We start from the raw sequence: 23,544 nt of genomic DNA on the forward strand, positions 1-23,544 counted from the left end.
GAAGTCTTGACTTCTACGACCCGAACCAGTCCGTCACTGCCAGGAAAAGTCCTTACTATTCGGGCTGAAGTCCATTTTAAAGGTGTGGAGATCGAGTCAGTTTTTAAGAGAACTAAGTCCCCAACGGCAACATTCGTTGATGTACCAGTCCACTTAGATTTAGTTTGTAGAGTTTGGAGATAATCTTTACTCCATTTGTTCCAAAATTGAGCACGAAGTTTTTGAATTAAAGACCATCTAGACTTGAGACACATGGATGGTGATGGGTCTCTCTCAGGCAATGAAAGAAGTGGAGCACCCACAATAAAATGTCCAGGGGTAAGAGCCTCTAGATCACTTATTTCTGAGGTTAAGGGACATAACGGTCGAGAATTGAGGCAAGCATCAATTTGGCACAAGAGCGTAGCCAGTTCTTCGAAATTTAGTATAGCTGAGCCGCATACTTTTAGCAGATGTCTCTTGGTTGATTTAATATTAGACTCCCAGAGTCCGCCAAAATGAGGTGTTGCAGGAGGAATATAGTGCCAAGAGATTTGAAGATTGCTGGAAAAATCTTGAACTGAATTGTCTCGAACAATTTTGTACAGAGACTTCAAATAGTTACTGGCTCCTTTAAAATTTGTGGCGTTATCACTGTATACACCAGATGGCAACCCTCGTCTAGCAATAAATCGACGAAAGGATGCTAGGAAGGTTTCTGTTGACAAATCAGACAAGTTCCAAGTGGACAGCCTTCGTAGCAAAACAAATGAAAAGTGCAATGTACGACTTTAAGGTGACTTTAGATCTTGGTAAATTTGGTTTAGTTGAAATTGGACCTGCAAAGTCCAACCCAACACGTTGGAAAGGTTTAGATGGAATAACTCGATCACGAGGCAAATCGGCCATGAGCTGGCTTGAAGAAACAGCATTTACCTTTAAACAAGTTATACAGCCTCTGAGGATCTTTCTTACTGTGTTTCTCCCAGCTGGAAACCAAACTTTTTGCCGAATTAAAGATAAAACTATAGAAATGCCAGAATGTAACGAAAGCTTATGATAATAGTCTATAATAAGCGTGACAAAATGATGACTTTTCGGCAAAAGAATAGGATGTTTAGCCGACAGTGACAGATTTGAATTTTTGAGTCTCCCACCAATTCTTAAGACCTTGTCAGAATCTAGAAAAGGTGAAAGGGTTATTACTTTAGAGTTTCTTGGAACACAGCCTTTATTTTTGATTTACTTAATTTCAGCACTGAATTCCGCCCTTTGAATTTCCTTAATAATTGCGATAGGAGCATTATCCAGTTCACAAACTTGAAGGCAACCGTTTATCCGATTTCCCGAATTTCTCGAGTTGAACACGAATCTTTTACACCAAGCAATCACTCTTATTAATTTGCTGAATGATGAATATTTTTGAGTTAACTCTTGCATCGAATTACTTTCAACTGCTGAGGCATGTATTAAAGTGTCAGGGTTGGGAGTGTGAACAGAGTTTGGTTTAACCTCTTCGGTGAATGCTGAATTTGCATTAGATAGCCACTCCGGGCCCTGCCACCAAAGTTGTAAGTCCATAAGCTTCTTTGTAAAAATTCCTCGAGAGGCGCAGTCGGCAGGATTGGTAACACCAGCCACATGGTTCCAGTCGCCAATATTAAGTGATGTTATGGCTGCAACTCTATTTTTTACGAACTGATCCTTTAAAGAGTCTGATCGAATCCAACTCAGAACGATTTCTGAATCCGACCATAAGAACACTTGCTTCCAAAATTGATCTATCGAAATTTGAAGATTACTATACAATTTTGCTAGCAAATGAGCTGCACACAGTTCGAGGCGAGGTAGTGATACTGTTTTCAAAGGGGCGACCCTGGTTTTTGCTGCCACTATGTTCACTGAAGCTCTATTTTCGTTATCCACTACTTTCAAATAAAAAACAGCTGAATATGCTTTGAGTGAGGCGTCGCAAAATCCGTGTAACTGGGCATCAATGATTATATTATTTACAGACACCAGTCTTCTTTGAATTGCTATTTCCTTTAAAGCCTGTTTTTTAGCCTGGAAGGTTTTCCAGACACATAAGAGTTCTTCGGTTAAAGGTTCGTCCCAAGTTAATTTATTTTTCCATAGGCTTTGCATCAAAATTTTTAAGATGATTGTGGCAGGTGAAAGAAAGCCCAGGGGATCAAAAATCTTAGCTATGACAGAAAGCAGTTCTCTTTTTGATGTAACTATCTCTGGAAATGAAATGTTCACCTGAAAAGTATCTTGCTGTGTATTCCAATACAGTCCTAAAACCTTCTGACATTGATTTCCTTCTATAGTAACGTTGTGCTGCTGTGCAAGAGAGTCTTTGGAAAGATCTGATAGAACCTCTAGACAGTTAGACGACCATTTTCTGAGATTGAAACCTCCTCGTTGCAAAAGTGATTTTAAGTTTGAAACTAGATTTTTGGCATTGGGGATGGAATCTGTACCTGATAACAGATCATCAACATAAAATTCTTCCTTAAGAACTCTTGAAGCATCAGGAAAAGCTTTCTCTTTGTCCTTAGCAAGTTGTTGAAGCGTTTTTACAGTAAGATAGGGAGCACAGGCTGTCCCATAGGTAACAGTTAATAATCTGTATATCTGGATTTCTTCATCAGGTTTGAACCTCCAGAGTATTCGTTGGTAATCAGTATCCTCTTCATGAATACGAATTTGGCGAAACATTTTCTCGATGTCAGCAGTAAATGCAACTTTGAAAGTTCGAAATTTTAGTAATAGAGAAAATAATTCGGGCTGCAAACGAGGACCTGCATGCAATGCATTGTTGAGAGAATTCCCTGAAGAATCCTTAGCTGACGCATCGAAGACCACTCTTAGTTTGGTTGTGTTGCTGTCTTCTTTAATAACGAAATGATGAGGTAGATAAAATGTTGATTCCTTAATCAGTTCGTCGGAAGGAACCCTTTCCATATGACCTAGTTGAAGATATTCCGACATGAAAGTTGTGTACTGATGCTCAAGTTCATTATTCTTACTTAGTTTTCTTTCAATGTAGTTGAATCTTTTACTTGCTTGAGTAGCTGAGTCACCAAATTCTATAGAATGTTTGAAAGGTATTCTCACAATATACCGTCCAGATGGATCTCTAGCAACCGTTTTTTCGTAAAATGCTTCACAATCTATATCATTCTTTGATTTCAGTTCAGCTTGAGGTAAAGATTCGAGCTCCCAGAATTTAGCCAATTGACAATCCAACGATGAGGTAAGATGACAGTTCACAAAGGAGTTTTCCTTATTGGAGTTTGAGAACACTCTTCCTGATAATAGCCAGCCTAGATGAGAATTGAGTGCAGCTGGAGTACCTTTCTTCCCTAAAATTGGTTCTCCAATTAGCAAGTCAGCGTATAAGTCGGCTCCTAACAGAATGTCTATTGGACCTGTAGCATGAAATGTTGGATCTGCAAGCATTAGACCATGCAGGTGTGGCCAGTTGCATGAAGAAAATGTGAAGTTCGGTAAATCACTTGTTATGCAGTCTACAATTAAAGCTTTACAGCAAAAATTTTTCTCATTAAAATGTGGAGAAAAGACCAAAGATACTTCAGATAAAGAAGATTTTACTAGCGTATTATTAATTCCTGAAATCGAATGATTTGTAACAGTCTTTGATAATTGCAGTCTTTTAACACAGTTTTTGCTCACTAGAGATTTATGACTGCCGTTGTCAATCAGCGCTCGGCAATTAACGAAATGTCCCTTAGCATTTTTAACCTTTATTAAAGCTGTTGATAATAAAGTATGTTCCTCACTTTTAAAGTTTTGTTGACAAGTTGTGCTGAGCTGAATATTATCCCTAGCTTCAACTAAATTTTCAGATCTGGCTGCAGTATTAGCAAATGAATTTGAATTTTGCCTAACGGAATTGTAAACATTAGAATTTATAGGGTAAAATCGATGCAGTGAAGTGTGATGTCTTTTTTGACAAGATTTACAAGTAAAGTTCGAAGGACAAGAATTCGGAAAATGACCCTTCCTTAAACAATTTGCACAAATTTTGGGGCTTTTTATGAGATTCCACCTGTCATCGATGGTCATTTTACCATAAATAGGACATTTAAAAATTGGATGACTTTCACTGCATGTAAAACATGAATTTTCTTTTTTATTCACAACAATATTGTTAACGAATGCTTTCTTAGGAATCGAATTTCGTTTTATTTCCGTTTGCATTCCATCTTTACAAGATAAACCTTTCGCCTGTTGTTCTAAAAATTTAGCCAAATCAGAAAATTTTGGAAAATCTTGATTTGTCAAACTTAGTTCCCATCTTTGCCTAAGTGTTTCGTCTAATTTACCCAAAATAAAATGAATTAAAATTAAATCGACAAACGAGTTTACTTCTAAACCTAAAGTTAATAAAATTCGCGTAACTCTTTTATTATCAAATCTTGAATTTAAAGTTTCCCAGGCATGTTTATAATTTTCTTCAGTAAGTGAAAAACCTGAAATTAGTTTAAGTAAGATTCGTACAGTACTGGACATTCCCTTTACGCTAGCGTATAAATACTGAAATTTCTGAAGTTCCGTTAAATCAGAATTTTTATCGATAGACGTCAAAAATAATTCTTTAAATGACAATCATTTCTCGCTTTCACCAAAAAACGTTGGTAATTCAAATTTTGGGAGTTTTAAACAAGTTTCCGAAAGTTTCGATTTATTATCACTAACATAAGCGGCATTATTACTACATACTTCCGTTTTACTCTTTGAAAATTCACGAGCAATTTTGATTTTTAATAAATCAATTTTAGATGCGATTTCATCCAATTCATTTGAATTCGTTTCAAATTCATCTTCTTTACATTGTAACATAATATCGTTATGTATGCTGTTTAATTCAGACCAAATTTCGTTAATTTGTTCTTTAAATACTTCTAATTCTGCGACATCAATAGAAACAAGATCAAATTTCGGATGAAGAATGTTTGAAATTCTAGTAATTTTCCCCTTTAACACACTACGCTTCTTTTTTAACATATCCATATCGAAATCGAAAATACGAATACTAATCAAAACAAACAAAAGAATCAGCTTCGTTTCCGGTACGAAATCAAAAGCACGAAAATGCTAATTCTCACGACAAAACAATAGCTCAGTGGCTGTCTCCCGTCTCGACGAGACCAAAAAATGTATACTTGAAATTGTAAAACGACGGACCAGGTAAAATTAATTACCAAAATAAAAAAAGAAAAATAAAAAAATATATATTGTAAAATTTAAACCCTGACAAATTAAGAATCTTAAGAACATTTTATTCTGCAAATAATATATTGAACAATTAACGATACTGGATATTAATTGATTTCACAAAATATAAACTTGAATTGAAATTTTTAACAGTAAACAAGTTGAAAATAAGATAGCAGCAAATTATTTAGTTAATTAAACATGAAAACGATTTCAGACAGTTCAGCACAACTAATGACAACAAAACATAAAAACGACTCACCTCGTAAATTAATATAGCTAATAGCTATCGATAAATAACAATTTTGAACGTATCATCGTAATATCTTTGGGAGCTGGTCCCGAAAAGAAAAATTATAACCATCTACAACACATCGAATTCGTATATAATATTTGCTCCGTGGCGAAAAACAAAGTAAAGGTTCGAAAATGAAACTTACTACTGCGCAGACTCAAACAAAAATTGTGCTGACATCTCTGAATTTGAATTAAACAAAAAATAATGATATTTAATGAATTGATGCTGCTAGCGTTTAAAGTTACAATTAAGAATTAAAAAATATTATATTAAAATTTAAAATTAAATATTAATGAATAATATATTTTAAAACTAAACACTAACAATAAACTTGTTAATAAAATTAATCGTGAAGTAATCATGCATTTGGGCTATTATTTAAGACTTAGGAGTTATTTGTAAATAGCAGCAATCTTCAGTATTTATATTCAATTTACTTGAAAATTTAACAGCCTGTGTATGATTTAGTTTTTGTTGTTAATTCGAATTTTTTAAGGACAGAATACTGGCATACACCCTAAAAATCAGACTTCATATTTAACTAGTAAAAATATTTATAGAATCGAAGAAATCCCATTGGGTATGTATATATAAGCTCAAATTTACTAATATATCATAATATATCTTATACCATAAATATTTTAAGAGCATTTTTTATGCAAACATGAAAATTTGGTTTCAAACTGCGACCAGTGGGGCTTCCGACTGTTTGTTTCGACAGCCCCCGGATTTCTAAATCATGCCCAGCTCTTATCAGCAATCTCGTCGAATACAACCATAAGATAGTTATACTAAAAATGTTCTTATATGTGTAACCAGGGAGACAAAGGAGATTCCGGTTCCTCTGTCATTAAGTTGCTTTCCTATCGATGAAACCCTATTGTTCCACGAAGCACTTTTTGGAAACCACTGTACTAGACATATTGTACAATATTAATGTACTCTGCATTGCGTTGTAAATAAAAAATTAAGTTTATTACTCTGGCTTTTTTTTAAAAAAAAAATCACTTAGTGAAGGGAAAAAATTAACTAAGGTACGGCACCCAGCTTCCTTAATATTTTTATTTTCGAGTCAGACTTAATTTCCGATAGTTTGATTTCGTTACATTGAATAGGTAATGGCGTTTATATTTGACGCCGTATAGGAGCTTCCGACTTTTGTGCCATTAAACTGTATTTGACTAACCAAATGCTATAATGTGTAAATGCTATAAAAGAATATATTCCGTAATCTATTTCCGTGAGCCAAGACCCTGACAGACTAAGTTATGAGAGACAAATCTTGATTCGAGTTATCGTTGGCGTGCCTCAGTGGACTGATCGTTAAGACACTGTTCCCATCAGATTACCGAAGTAAAGCAGCACTGGCTGCGGTCAGTGTGCGGGTGGTTGACCACTTGGATCAGTCTGCATAGGGACCGTGGGTGTGCGGTATTGGTCCTCGTTACCGTAAAGTGTTCGACTTCGTGTGTAAGTAGTTGGGCTACAGAAGCGGGGCGCCATCCCCTCTGCAGAGGATCAAAATTGTGATGGAATGTCTTCGGATCATCCTCAGGGATGTTTCCCAGGCCGTCGCCAATAGCCCATTGTGCAGCTCTAGTGCGACGTAAATGAACAACAACAAGTTATCGTTGGGCTAACTGAATTTATTTTAATGTAATTTAAATTTAATTTAATCACATTTCAGTCAAATTCCTTCTTTCGGAACTATTTTTCAAAAATAAAGCTTAGTTTCCCTCATATTGCATTTAAAAAAATTAAATTCTCTCAAATTTAGATACAATAAATTAACTCATTTCAAACCAGTATTTTAAAAAATTGTTTTAATGACTAGCGCAGCCAATAAAGACGCACCCGCTTCGAGGTTGTTTTGGGCACTAGATTATATAAGTGTATGCTTACATTCGTTTTAAAATTTCTACAAAATTTTAAATTTCTGATCCTTTCTCCACAATTAAGGAAAACTTTAAGAAATTGGATTAATCCAGTTAAAATTCTATTCACTAACTGGTGCTAATGAACTCTACTAAGTATTAATTCTTGTCGAATGTTATCTATTCCTTCGTGACGTGCGTGCCTATTTTTTTCTCTTGAGAGAAAAATGAATGACACAGAATTTGCTAATGATACAAGCTTTGTTTTCGCAAACAATTCATAAATCCTCAATGAAAGCTATTGTCTGTGCTCAGCGATGGATAAAACTATATTCTTACTATCAGTTTTCTACATCCCTAAAACATTCGAATGAAAGTGACCAACGAAATTTTTCACCAATTATATTAAAGATAAACTCGCAATTTCTGACGTATTAAGAACAACTGCACAATGTTTTTACAAATGATGACGCAGTGACAATGAAACAGTCGGCGAAATGTTTAATTTTCTATTCTGCGATTGAAATTGCCGGATCATCATCACCACCCTTACCGAGCTTGGCGATAATAAATAAAAGTACTGGTAGAAAGTACTCTCAATTTTATTTTCTGGTGCGGAACCCTAAATGATAAATTTTCTTTTCGCGGTTCATCAGCAATAACCAGTGTAAACATTAGCTAAAAAAATTAATAATTATTTTGAAAATATTTAATAAGAAGAATATTTCTCATCGTTTTATCAAAAATAGTTTATGAATTCGCAGGCATGAAGCGGTTAACTAAACAGATTAGTTCTACATTTGTTTTAGCTGTATACAAAACTTGAAAATAATATTAAATAAATACTAAGCTTAAAGTGATATTTAGATAAACTCAATTTTAGCTTTTGTGATAGGTAAACAAAAGTGAATTATAAACGCTGAGAATGATCAATTTTGTTTAAATGTATATTGGTTTTCATAATTCATTCAATACATTGTTTGTATACCTATCTATAATATTAATTTTGCTATTTTTTTCACTAGCATTTTACTAATATTTCATAAAATGAACCGTAAAATTAAATGAATTATTGATCTGGACATAATTAGATATCAAAAATCATTTTTAATTGAAAAAAATCTAAATTCGGAACCTTTCCAAGAAACCCTATTTTTCCACGGAACACTTTTTGGGAACCACTGAACTAGACATCGAGCACAACATTAATTTACTTTGTTCTGCGTTGTAAATAAAAACTGAATTTAGTACTCCGGCTTTTTTTTTAAATGATTTAGTAAGGGGGAAAAGGTATCACCCAGCATTCTCAATATTTTTATTTTTTCGACAGACTTAATTTCCAATAGTTTGATTTCGTTACATCCAATAGGTAGTGCCGTTTATATTTGACTCCGTATAGGGGCTTCTGGCTAATATTGTGCCATTAAACTGTATTCGACAAACCAAATGCTATAATGTAGAATGCATTCCGTAACTGATTTGAGTGAGCCAAAACCCTGACATAACCAGTGAGAGACAAATCTTGGTTGTTTAGAGATATCGTTGAGCTAACTGGCTTTCATGAAATTTAAATTTGACTTAATCTCATTTCAGTTAAGTTAGTACTTTTGGAACTCCTTTCAAAAATCATTGTTTGAAAAACTTTCTAAATATGGTAAACAAGTATAGAACTTTTAAGAAGTTGTCAAAAAATGCTGATCTTATTTAATTAGCTTCGATAATAAAGGATAATACTAACTAGATAATGTACTATCAATTTATATTCAGAGATATGTTTCACATCTTAATAAAATATTCATCTCTCAACACAAGTTATAAAAACGCATAAGGGTAATTTTTATTTTAGTTTCTTTCTGCAATATTTTCTCCAATATTTACATATTTCTTAAGATGTTTAATTACGCCTTAAATATTTTTGCCTTAATGTATAGAAGCGTGATATTTTTGATGTGTGAATGTAATGTATAAAAATTATAAACTTAAAAAAAAAAGAAAAACTAATCTATCCTGTACCATTAGATAAACAATGAACTAAAAATTTAAAACGTGTTTATTATAATTTCTAATATTTGAATAGTTTTCTTCTTTCTCTTTTATTTAATTTTTATGGTAATTTGCGCTAAAAAAATAACACAAAAATTCTATTACCCTCTCTTTTTCAGAGTAAGAGACTTTAGTTTGGAAATTGTCCATTCAAAAATGCTCCTTTTGTCCAAACTACAAAACTCTTAGATCGTGGCTTGAGTCATAACATTTCGTACCAAAAAAAAAATCCGTTTCAAATTTCGCTAACGTTTTAAATCTAAAAATTATTTAAATCATTTTTTCGTTTACTTTCCATTGTATACAACACATCCCAAATAAGTAGTAACTAACAAATGTGTCATTCATTGTAAAAGCAATGTAACTCTTTCTTTTTTTTCTTTGTTGCTAAGTTGCATATCTTTAATGATTAAAGTGAAGCAACTCCAATAATTGCATTAAAAATCAATAAAAAATAACATTAACTGAATACTTTTATTTGATTTCTTACTCATAAGGTTGCAAAAAGTTCGTTAAGTTAAATTTAATTTACAAGGAGATACATGAATGATCTAAAGATTTTAAAAATAAGCTTTATCTAGGACCTTAATCTAATTAGCCAAAACGGGCGAAACAATTGCTTGAGCTTTCGGTTTCTTTCAAACCTATATGTACGAAAATAAGTGTTATTTGAATATATTAAAAATGTAAGAAGTTTCGAGCAATTTTCTATCTAGTTTTTGTACTTTTAAAAATAAAGCTCAAAATGATCAGGAGTTTATTTTCAATTTTTTCTTGTAGTATTGCAAATGACACTACTTTATAACAAAATAAAATTACAAAATAAATTGAATACCAAATAAATACAAAATAAATGAATAAATGGAAAATAAATTAAATTCCAAAAAAATTAAATATAAAATAAATTAAATGCAAAATAAAATTCGTGGAAAACCCACTGATCATTTTTAGCTGTATTTTAAAAAGCACAAAATCTACATAGAAAAATTGATCGAAACTTCTTACGTTTTTAAGATATTCAAATAAGACTTTCATTAGTTGTCAAATACGATCCACTACAAGAATATGGAGGAAAAAAAAAAACTTTTTTTTCGAGCATGCGCAGTACTAAAGAACTACTTGAAATACTTACATCTTGCGTAATTTTAATCTAATATTTTTCAAATTTTAAAACAACAGTTTTGTATTGAATTTTAAATAGCCCAAAAAATTTTATTTAATGTTAATGAATGTTTTTAAAGTTATAGCAAAAAAGTAGGGCAAAAAAATTTTTTTTTTTATAAAAATGTCGATATTTCTATAAATAATTAAGGTAGAATTGCGAAATTTTATGCAGTAACTGCAAATAACATCCAAAGTAATCGATAAAAATTACAAGCTTATTGCTTGATTTTCTGGCATAGGGTGTTTAAAAATACTAGTTTTTTTTTCGTAATTTACTTGTCGGCCCCTAAAACCCCCTGAAAGCTTTAAATCTTATTCCAAAGTATGAAAAATCGTATGAACAACTCTTTAAGTTACAAAATAATCCTCGGAGTATTTCTTGAGAAATTTAAGAAAATGTCAAAAAGTGAAAGTGTCTTCCATTATTGTAGGGTAGTGTTATATACTTTTTTTTTATCTTCATATTTAATTTCTATCGGAAACTTAAAAAAAAAAAAAATTCATTTTGTAAGCAACAGGCATTTGTCTCTCAACAAATGCCTGCAAATTATTAAGATAGTGCCTATGAAAATATATTCTCTTAGTCAATATCAACTGACCACAAAAAGTGTTCACGCTGTTATCAAAAATTATGTACAAGTCAGCAAACGAAACTTATTGTGTTTTCTATGACACGACAAGCAGCTGTTTCGAACTGCTTATTCGACAAAATTATCTAGGGTTTATTTTTATTGTACTTTAGTTTTGATAAGAATAAAAGCAGTGGAAAACTTACTGTCTTGTTTACTTGTGATACGTGATGCTTTTTATTCCTTGTTGTCGACCAATTATTATATAATTTACATTGTTGATTCTTAAAATATTATATGACTAAGAAATAGCTAATGCATTCAAACAGTGTTAATATTGTTCTTTGATATAGTAGTATTCAGTAAATTGATCATTATTCAGTAAATTATTTTGTTATGCTTGTATTTTTAAGGATTTCCCGTACCTTAATATTCAGGTCTTCCAACTTTCTACGCCTTTAGGCTTAATATTTTCTAGTGGTAGCTAAATTTGTTTTAATTTATGATTCTTTGTTTTATAAATTTGATTTAAAGTTCTTTTTCACATCAGTACATATTTACATGTGCAATACATGTAAATGATTCAAAAGTTAATATGAAACGCCCCTCTCTCGTAGAGAGGCTTTAAAATAGTGGCAAAATTAGCAAAAATTCTGTAAGTTTTAGTTTTTAATTGTCTACCACTCTAAAATATTTGCAGAATGCGTAGTAGTTGACAGTCTTGAATGTTTAATTATTTTTTTTTTTAAATTTTAATTAGCATCTTAAATTTTATTTTGATCTATTCACTTGATCCGCTCAGAATAAATGGCGTTGTGTTACAATAAAAATACGTCCTATTTTAAAAACTGAACTTATTGTTTGCTGGTTCATTCTCAGTTTATTCCTCAGTTAGAGTTGTCCTACTGATCTTTTTTCCTTTTCTTTTTTTAAAAGTCAGGCGTAATTTACAACTCCAATAGATTTTGTAACCTTGAGTGCATAGAGTAAGATTTTACCTTACCTTCCTTAAGTAAGGTGCAAGTATATCCGCATTTGGCTCTTACGCCATATAACCCTAAAAGTCAATCTGTTAAGTAGCCATTCATTATCTGCAAGTTAGAGCATGTAGAGCTTCTCCAGAAAAGTAATAAGTTTAGTGCATCTCTTTTTGCATAAGGTATTAATTAAGAACCTCAGCATTTTCATAATTCGTATACATTTGTATAGAAGTATGTGTCATAGTTTCCTATAGAATAATTCTTTTTTTTTTTAATGAGTACTATTAAAATATGTTAAAATATAAATCTGCAAAACACTTAATTTTTATGGGCACATTTAAAACTGCAATGTTTGTGAAGGGAGTTATAGTTAACAAAACTTTTCGTAAGACTTATCCCTAAAAAGGGCTTTTGACGTACGTACATCACTTTGACACTCACCAATTAAATTGCTTACCAAAATAATGTAAGTTAAAATTAGAGATACAGATAGTTTCGGTACTAAAAAGCAGCATAATTGTCGAGACACAGAATGATGATGCTTGTCTTATGGTACCATTGTCTACAGGGCCGTCTTAATAGCAAGCAGAATAATAGCGTCTTAATAGCCCCCTTGGGCACAGAAATGTTTTGGGTCCCTATAACATATCATACTGTTTAAAATCAAACTAAAAAAAACTTTACATACATTTTTTAAGATATGCAATAATTCTAACACACTTAAACACATTTTTATTATCCCCAAAACTCAATGCAAATAAAATAAAACATTCTTAAACTGCGAATAATTTTTAAAAAAAAATTGAGATGCTAACTAGTTGCGATTCACAAATAAAATTTTAGAAACTAAGAAGCTAATTAAAATAATTAAATTTAAAAAAAAACAGGGTATAACGAATAGAAAAAAATCAAAAGGTATGAATTATTTCGTCAAACTTTTTAAGTCAGTTTTTAAAATATCTTTCAGTGCACATCAGACATAACCAGTTTAAAAGCTGCTGTCAGATAGCGTTGTGCAATTCTAAACATAATTGGTGGAGGTCAAGCATAATCAGAAATATTATGACTTAGAGTTGAATACCTAAAAACTTCATTTTAACGAAGAAAAATAGATTTTGGTTGACTTTTTAAGTTTACTTGGTGATAAACTATTCAAATTTTTGGTGTTGTTGTTGCTTATCCTCACTGTCTGACGGAGTCAGACAAGATCTACGAGTTCGTTGACTGAAAGGAAGTCGAAGACTAGGAGAGGATTGCGAAAGAGATCCTCCTTAGAGAGTCCCATGCAATCCAAGAGGTGCTCAGGAGAAGCCTGATGAATTTGGCACTTGGTGTAGGTTACGAAGGTTTTCCTGCCCTCCTTGAAAGTGAGGCACTTGATGTGACCGCTAGCAAGCCTTGATAGAACAGTCCGGGTACGTCTGTCACACGGGAGGTCAAACCCGGGTTTGATCCCTTGTACCAGTTGTGGGTGTTTTCCACTCCTCCGAGATTTTTGATTTTTCCAGAGAGTATAACTCCAAAAAAGTAAGTGTGGAAGAGGGAGTTATTGTAATCATGCTGTCCTCCTTAGCAAGAATATCGGCCATTCCATTCCCGTGGAGATTCACATGGGAAAAAAACGATGATGGGATTTTTGGTGTTTGCATGATAATCAATCACTATTTGTAGAAAAAAATGTCCACTTTTTCAACGAGAATATATTGATTTTAAAAAATATATAATGCAATGTTTATTCTTATTTTTTTTTTTAATACAATTTATGAAAAGTAAGATTCTCAAGGGCCGCCTGATTGCTTGGGGCCTCAGGGCACTGCCCGGGTGTGTCTATGCGTAAAGACGGTACAAATTGTCTATCATTTAGAGAGAGATAGTGGTACCGAAACCATTGTTACTCTAAACTTTTGTTTGAGCTGATTTTATTTCTATATAATTTTATCTACCAACTCAAAAAGAACCCTACTTTTATATATATAAAAATTGCTAAAGTTTAACACTAAACGTGCCATAACCGACCGGTCAAATGACGGTTTAAGAACTTTTGCATCGAAAATGCGCTTATCATCTTATCGTTTTTGCACATTTGACTTCATGACTTTTTCTAACAATTATATACAGTTAATATTTCATTATTAGTATTATTACTTTTTTGTATTTTGTTCGTTTCGAATAATACTTGTCGTATACCCATTTCTACCACAACCGGTCATTTGACCGGGTGAACTATTTATTGCTTTATAAGGTTATCGGATCAGAAATTACTATGTAATGCGAGTTCAACGTATTGCATTCAATTAGTCGCAAATTTCTACAATGACTGTTGCGTAGTTGGTTCAATCAGAATAACTGTGAATTCAAATTTCAAGAAAGTACCTAAAATTTTAGATTGGGATTTTTGTGTAAGAAAAAGTGACAAAAATTAAATGTTTAGGTAAGTAGTTTAGATTTTATTTTGATAGCTTTACTTCATTTCTAACTAACTGTTAGTTTTTACCCAGAAAAATGTCGAAACAATCAAGACAGCACAAGTTCTTAGAAGAAATAATATTAATTATAAGAATATTTATAGGAATTATAATTTTTATATATTCTTATAATTATAAGAATAATATTTTGCAAATTATAAGAATAAGAATAATATTTTGTAAATTATAAGAATAATTATAAGAATAAGAATAATATTTTGTAAATTATAAGAATAATTATAAGAATAATATTTTGTAAATTATAAGAATAATTATAAGAATTATAGATATAATAATTAGAAGAAATATTGTTTGCTGAAAATGTACAATGGAAACACCCTGTATATGTAAAAATGTGTTGAGTAATGAATTAAAAATTCTTATTCTTTGTGTTTGTAATACACAAAAATTGGCAATACACAATTTTGTTTAATTATAATAAAGTTTTTTTTAGTTTATTTCCTTCCTAACATCCATATTACATACATTCAATCAAGAAACATGAAGTCCAGTCATTTGACCGGCTATGGTAAAAATAGGAATATATTAAGTGTTGGTATGTTTAGTGTTAAAGATAGAAGAAATGTAGGAAATACTCATTACTTGCACTACATTCAAATTATTACTCAGTATAATGCTCATTTTTTCCTTTCATTTTCAGGTGTTCCAAGAAAGAAACATGTCATTAAGTAATAAATCTACTTCTCAAGCTAAACTTGTTGCAGTGATAGGAGCTGGTGCAAGTGGACTGACAACCATTAAGAGTTTAAAAGAGGAAGGATTTTACGTTGTATGCTACGAAAAAACAGATGATTTGGGTGGACTATGGAAATATAGAGATGAGGAAATAGAAGGAGTAGCTTCTATCATGAAAAACACAGTATCCAATATTAGTAAAGAACTTATGGCATTTAGCGACTTTCCTCCACCAAAAGCTTTCCCAAATTTTATGTCACACAAATATGTTTTGAAATATTTAGAAAAATATGCTGAAGCTTTCGATCTTTTACGCCATATAAAGTATCGACATGAAGTGATTAGGGTATTACCTACAGCTGATAATTACAGAACAGGACGATGGGAAGTTACTATTAAAGATAATGCCAAAAATAGAATTTTAGTCGAAGTTTTTGATGGTGTTGCAGTTTGCGTAGGACGATATGGATTTCCTAAAATTCCGAATTTTAATTCTTTGGAAACGTTTAAAGGTAAAGTTCTCCATACGCACAACATCAAAAGTTTCGAACAATTTAAAGATCAAAGAGTGCTCATTATTGGTTCTGGAAATTCTGGAGCAGATGCTGCTGTGAATCTGTCAGCAGTTGCAGACGAGGTAAGTTTACTTATCCAAGCTTATTTCTATTAGCGATCACAACGCTCGAATACACCCCATCTGGGAAAGAAGACCGATTCCATGTCGTGACCCTCCCTCCTTCTCTTCTCAATTGTATAGGAATGTACTACGATATTTTCCAATTTCTTAATATTTTTCGTATTTAACTTTCAAAAACATTTTTTAAAAACTACCACGACGCTTTCTTTTAGAACTATGTTCAATGTTTTCAGTTCCATATACTTTCCAAACTAAAAAGTTTTTAATCTATTTGAAAATCATGACAAAAACTAACGTACTTCCTTCTTCTATGACTCTCCACATGCGAAAGGTGAAAGCATGCGAAGTGTTGTCATATGTAAAGTGTTCTGCTCTACGCCACCTGTAGCCTATTTCAGTATACAATAAACAGAAATGCCAAAAAAATTAAAAAAATTTAGTTAATAATTTATTAAAAAAATAAAAGTAATAAAATAATTTATTATTAAATAAATTATTTTATATATTTGCATTGGTTAATATATCCAATAATTCCACAAAATTTCGTAAGCCTAGCTTAAATATTTATGGAAATATCTGCATTTTAATATATAATTAATTTTTTTTACGTTTTTTTTAGCTATAACTTTAAATATATTCAATAAAATTAAGCAACATTTTTAGAGCAATTTAAAATTAATTACAAAATCTTTGTTTTAAAATTTGAAAAAAAATTGCTTAAAACTGTGCAATATGGATGGCGTTTTCTACATTAGGGTGCACTGGGAGCTCTTGATACTTCTGGGTTACTGTTTCCTGTGTAGTTTGATGCCATTTGACTCACAACATGATCCTTGTGATTTGAGACTCTCTTCAGTAGTATTTCTTGCAGACGTGTATTTTTTGCCCGATTTATTATTTATGTTTAAAAAAAAAAAGGAATCGTTACAAGAATCGTCATTTGAAGACGTAGGAATCATAATTTGAAAAAAAAAATCGTTAAAAAGCACTTATTACTTTGTCAAATATATATCAAATTCAAATCTAAATGATAATTTGTAAACTGAACTTAATCTCGCTGCTCGAACAATATGCTAACACTAACGTATGATGGTGCCAGCTTGCAACAAGAACAAATATTAATAAACAAGTAAAAAGTTGCCAAATCTGGACTGCCAAAAAAGTGAGTTCTTTCTTAATCTAGCAACCATGTCTTTTTAAACAATACATTTATAAATAACTAAAACAAATTTTCACTTCAAACTCCCCAGAATTACTGAAAATCATTCAGATCTTATGAATTACAGCAGATTTGAGCTCAGAAATTATATCATTTATTATTTTATAAAAAAATAAATGATCTGTTTGATAGTATCGCCTGGCAGAATAAGTTGAAATAAACAGTTGTATACTTTCTAATCGGAAGTAAAGCAGGTCATTAGTACGAGATTGTTGTTGTTTACATTTATATTGAAAACACCATCCATAAAAGAACTACTTTAATTACTCATAGTCATATCTTGCCAAATATTAAACGAATTTTTATCCAATTTTAAAGCAACAATTTGGAAATTAATTTTAAATTGCTCCAAAAATTTTGTTTCATTTTATTGAATATTTTTAAAGTTATAGCAAAAACACGTAAGACAAAGTTTTTTTTATAAAAATGTCCATATTTTCATAAATATTTAAGCTAGGCTTACGATTTTTTTTAAATTATTGCATATAACCAAAATAATTATCAACAGTTTCAGATCTATTGCCACAGTTTTTGACACAGAGGGTGTTCAAAAACATTATTTTCCGTTTGTAATTTATTGTCGGTCCCTCAAACCTCTAAAAGCTTAACTTCATTGATATGTATGAGAAATCGCATGATCTAAAAACTTCTGTAATTATAAAATAATTCTTTTATTATTTCTAGAGAAATATAAAACATGTATTAATATAGATGCGTTTCCATTATTTTGTCCACCCCTTGTATTTATATGGGTAAGTATGTGTCCACATGTATGTGTATATATGTAGGCATGGGAGTATGTATATGTGTGTAAATATATGAAAATGTGTATATATAATAGATGAATAAAAGGCATAAAGAATAAATAATAGATAAGAAAAAATTTAAATGAAAAATTAAGAATTTAAGATTGTTTTCTTGGCTTTTTTATATAATATATTTGTACTTGAAAGTGTTTTACTTATGCTCGTCTCATAAAGAAAAATCATGCAAATAATCTAAAATCAAGAAGAAAAAAATTCATGCGAGGATTGACATTGAATAATGAAAACTACCCTCACTCATTACTCAGCAAAAGCTTTATTTAAGAAGTAAGAGGGAGAGAAAAAAAAAACTTATTTGAATGAGTTTCAAAGATATAAAAAGTTCTAATTTTGGGGTACACACAAAAAAAACTGTTTTTATGAACTTGACAGAATTTGGTGAGAATGATAAAAAGTTTATACCAGCTGAAGTTAAAAAGCAGCTACTAAAGATTTAGTCCTTCATAAAATTTTTGTAATTACTAACATTACTACATTTAAATGGAATAACATACAGAAACATGTAAAAAAAATGTCATTTAGCTTTTTTTTAAATTATTAAATAGCTTAGTGTTATAACTATTTGCAAAAATTTGTTGTTTTTTCTTTTTATTCACTGTAGTATAAGAAAAAGTAATTCGCTCTAGTATTTTGGAAATAAGTTTTTCTCTTCTCTTAAATTGGTGGCGATGCATTTTTAAATATTTTTCACACTTGTGCAAAACCCTTCAGATTATGCTTGACTTGACTTTTTAATATGAATAAGAGTTCAATGTATCCGTTGTACTTTTCCTCATCTCCCTTTCGTTTTTGAATCAAACATAGTTTGCATCAACCTTGAATTTTACTATTTTTAATAGAAATATTCATTTAAAAATTTTTGCATTGAGTTTGAGTCATTGTAATCGCACGCTCTTGTTGCGTACTATCAATCAAAATTGTACTTTATAACAATTTATTATACGCATACCTTTAAGAAAAGAGTGTTTTCATTTATTAACTATGAGCGTTTTTTAGGTCAATTTGCATCGGTAATGAAGTAACTCTAAGACTGTTTTTCTCAATAGCTCAAAATTTAAATATGATTAATTTGTGAAGAGCATAAGTAAAAGAAGTACTATTAAGTTATCACCGAATTTAAAAAAAAAAAAAAAAACGCACACACATACACACATAAAATTACAGCTTACTTTAACCAATTGTCAGTGAACTTTATATTCTGTACATATATCCATTTTCTTAAACACGTATTTTGGGCTAACTATTTAAAAATATAGATATAACTATTTAAGAATATGGACATAGCATTAGATTCCGATTTTTAAACCTCTCATGCAAATGATTTTTAAAAAAATAATAAATGAAATAATGGATCCAAGGTTGTCATGGGTCCTGTAAATGTATAATAGTGGTATTAAATTGACATTGTGCAAATTCAGATATTTTAAAATCACTTAATCATTTAGTGTTCTGAATACAAAAAGATTCCAGAAAAGTTAAATCTGTAGTATACACAAATACCCCGAAGTCGAGGATTTTTCTCCGTAATGATCATGCCTAATGTCTAAAAAAAAAATAATAATAAATACGAAATTCCTTGCTTAGCTGTTCAACTTGGATTGAACATTGAAAAGGCGCCTTTTATACTGAGTAAATTTTCTTAAACACGTATTTTGAGCTGTGACCAAAATAAAAAGCTCCCCGACGAAATGCGTATTTTACTCTAACGATTGATATGTTCCAAGAGCCATTTTTTGTATACTGACAACTATGTATATTTAAAAAAAAAAACTAATGTGCATTAAAGTAGCCACTAAAAATAAGGAAAACATCGCAAGCTAAACTTAAACAGTTTATAATTTGCATATAATATGAAAACTTTTATAAAACTTTATATTTACCTTTGCGTTTTTTTTTCTGTTTAGGTGTATTTAAGTTCCAGACAAGGTACGTGGGTTGTACAGAGACCAGGTCCAAAGGGTTTGCCTGCTGATCTAAACTTCAATCGAAGAATAGTCAATGCAGCCTTTCAAAAATTTCCAAAAAAGCTTATATTTTGGTACTTGGAAAAGCAAGTGAACAAAAATTTCAACCACAACACATATTATTTAAAACCTTCTCACAGATTTATGACAAAACGCCCTACGATCAATGATCATCTTGCGAGCAAATTTTTAAGTGGAGATGTTATTTTAAAAGGTTCTGTGAAACATTTTACTGAAAAAGGTGTGGTTTTTCGTGGTGAAAATGAAGTCACAAATTTTGATGTTGTGATTATGGCGACTGGTTACCAACTAAAAGTTCCTTTTTTAAACGATATCATATTTCAAGTTATTGGAGATCATGTACCTTTATACAAACATGTTTTCCCTCCTCATTTATCAATTCCATCCATGGCAGTTATTGGAATGACTCAAGTATTCGGTAGTCTCTTGCCAGTTTCTGAAATGCAAGCACGATGGTTTGCCAACGTACTTAGCAACAAAGTACCTTTTCCAGATAAAGGTGATATTATCAATGACATCACACTTAATTCGGAGAGGGAAACAAGACTCCTTCATTCTAGTGCACGTAATTGCATGCAAGTGTTTTCCATTCCTTATTTAGATGAATTAGCAGAACTAATTGGTGCCAAACCAAATTTTAGAAAAATGTTTCTCAGAGACCCAAAATTATCATGGGAATGTGTAATGGGACCCTGTTTGCCTTATCAATATAGGCTTGAAGGTCCGCATCCATGGATAGGAGCTCGAGATGCCATTCTCAATTACAAAGAGAGAATTCTAGCACCTTTGAGAACAAGATATGAAGCACGCCAACCATTCGTAAATACGTAATAAAAAATTCATGTCACCTAATCATTTTAAGAATCGAGCTAATAGTTCTAAACTTTTTTACAACTGTGAACTCTTTGTTAGTGAAAATACATTAGTATCCTTACTTTAAAATGAGCACTAAAATATCTTCTGTGCACACTTAATATTTTTAAACAATGAATTTTAAATTTGATGCTACATTTGTACTATGAGAATATTTTAATTTTTTATATAATATACGTGATTGATGCTAAGATTAGTAGTTTTTTTTTTAAAGAATTTAATGTTTTTTTATATGTTAAAATACTTACATAGTAATTGGTTGAATATTTTTATAATAAATTTTTTAAATCCTTTTATAACTGCTTTAAATTATTTTTTTAAAAAGCTGACAAATTTTCCACTTCACTTTCATGAGTAGTGGCTTTTAAACTATAGCACTCGACTATCAGAATTGTTTTTAATAAGATTAATATTTATATTTTATTAAAATTTATTGTAAATAAATTTTATTGTAGCTCTTGTATAATGTTTTCAATTGACATGCATTCAAACGTTCACACATGAACAACAATGCACATTATATGTTTTAACATGTCAGAATATATTTGACATTTAATGTTCCTTTAATTTAGAATTTTGCCTTTTATTTCTTATCAAACTGGACTGTCAAGCTATCTGTGATTTGTTTAATAATGAATAAAAGCATCAGTATTTATTTTTACATTGTGTTGTTCATTTAACAGAAAAGAAAATCAATTAAGTTCAATTCTCTTACGTCAAGCTTCAAAATTTTTTTTGTTCTTTTAAAGAAAGTGACAGTGCAATTTTCTCATGATTAACGTCTTTTAATATGCATAATTTGACTTATAAATAATTCCGAACTGGACAAATTACATTTTATCGACTTGGAACTCTCAATAAAATTTTTAATTTTGATAAATTAACAAAATCGTGATAAATGACCCTCCTCAGCATTAAAGAAGTTAGCATTTTAATTTATTCTCTGCTTCAATTTAAATATTTTTTTCTGAATAGCATCAAAAATTAAAAATAACAAATTTATTGATTATTTAAAATAAACAAAAAATTTTTTTTGTTTCAAAAATAGGACTACTTATGATTTGGTCCATATTTCTTCAGATTTAAATATTTTGTATCACAAGTTTCAAAGGCCTCACTTGTATTTATCTTTTTTCTTATATTTCATAGATAACATTTTATTTTGCTGAAATTTTCGCTTATTAATGTTGACAAAAAACATCTTAAAACAAACTGTGTTGATAACAGATGGTTAAAGCATAACTTGAAACAGTTTATTGAATTCTTAAACTCATAATATCCATTTAAAATCATTAGGCTCTTACTATTGATAACACAAGATTACAGCTATTTCCTTAAAAAAAAAAACTGTCTTTATTGGCTTTTTTTTTTATGTCTTGCTATTCATTTCAGACCTCTGTATGTTAATTTATTTGATTAATTACTATTTAGTAAAAATTGAGCTAGAATATTTTATAAAATTAATTTAAAATTATGCTTCATACATGCATACATTATTGCAGCAAGGTGAAATGCCTTACAAGTTGAATAGCTAATGGTTATAATAGACATTAACCATATAATTTGAAAGATATTTTCTTATCTTTGAGTTGTAGATTTTCTTAAAAATTCCCATAAGATATTGCTTTGAGTGATTGATATTTGCTTTCTGATTTCTGTATTCTCATTGAAGCATTTTTTTACTTGTTGAGCTTAGAATAAAATGCACAGAAAACAAAGCAGAAAAATTGGTAAAAATGTTATATTTTAGAAAGTCTTCCATTGATTTGAGATTTTTGTTTTCAGTTTTATAATAAGTACACTAATTTTGTTTTCAATATAAAGTTATTTAGCGTGGATTAACTCTTCTGAAACTGAAATATATTTTGTTCTAAACACTAAAAACAATTTGATACTTAAGAATGTAAATTTGTTCTCATAAGACGAGCAATTAAATTTTAAAGTGGATTTAATTTTTCCGGATCATATTACCGGTCAAAAATGACATTACTATATGTGAGAAAGGAGATGGTATTAGCTGGCATTTGCTTGACTTCAGAGACAGATTTAGTTTTCACATTTAACATGTTAGATTTTATTTTTATATTTAATAAATTTATTCTTAATTTCATTAGTCTCAAGATATGTAACTACATAAAATTTCAAATATATTTATTAGCCTATTTAAAAAAAAATGGCTGTTCAGTAAAAAAACAATACAATTTACTGATTTTTAAAAAGGCATTGATGACAAGAAAAATAGTTCTACAAGAGTTACGTTTTTATAAGCCATGATAGGTAATTAATACAAATATTGAGACAGTGTTTTGTTTATGTTACAAATGTTTATCATGTATAAAGCGTATGACAAAACAAATTTTTTTTTTAAATGCTTAAAATTGTGCATAATAATAAAAACTATTCACATTTTGTAGAATTTTGTTGTAATTTCTATAAGAATCAAATGTCATAGAAATTATACTTAAGACTGTTATTTCATTTTTATAAATGTTTATGTTAATAAATCCAAACCACATGTGAAAACAAAATCTATCGCCAAAGTCATGGAAATGCCAATACACGTATCTCCCTTTCCTCACGTAGTAATGTCATTTTTGACCAACAGCATTATCCTGCCATTTTAAAATTTAATGGCTCGTCTTATAAGCTATTATTCATAGCCTGATCTTAATTATGACAAGTTTCATCAAATAT

General features: G+C 30.5%; 2 protein-coding genes across 4 annotated transcripts in view; one reads left to right on the top strand and one right to left on the bottom strand.

Annotated features, from left to right (window-relative positions):
- On the bottom strand, window positions 1-4,071 carry LOC122269090 (uncharacterized; the record flags this gene model as incomplete). The annotated part of the gene is given in 2 exon segments (XM_071187716.1): window positions 1-768; window positions 1,226-4,071. Coding segments are annotated over 2 exon segments (3,614 nt in total), but the record flags the coding sequence as incomplete, so codon positions are not given.
- The window catches only part of LOC107450480 (flavin-containing monooxygenase 5), a 42,151-nt gene extending 20,640 nt beyond the window's left edge, over window positions 1-21,511 (top strand). For all 3 annotated transcript variants that reach the window (XM_043040649.2, XM_043040648.2, XM_071187306.1), the window contains 2 exons: window positions 15,278-15,949; window positions 19,897-21,511. In XM_043040649.2, coding sequence (XP_042896583.1) covers window positions 15,296-15,949; window positions 19,897-20,808 — 1,566 coding nt within the window. In that variant the 5' untranslated portion in view covers window positions 15,278-15,295 and the 3' untranslated portion in view covers window positions 20,809-21,511. The remainder of the gene's footprint in view (window positions 1-15,277; window positions 15,950-19,896) is intronic.
- Window positions 21,512-23,544: the final 2,033 nt, after the last annotated feature.

This window comes from Parasteatoda tepidariorum, chromosome X1, assembly GCF_043381705.1.
Source record: "Parasteatoda tepidariorum isolate YZ-2023 chromosome X1, CAS_Ptep_4.0, whole genome shotgun sequence".
Taxonomy (NCBI): domain Eukaryota; kingdom Metazoa; phylum Arthropoda; class Arachnida; order Araneae; family Theridiidae; genus Parasteatoda; species Parasteatoda tepidariorum.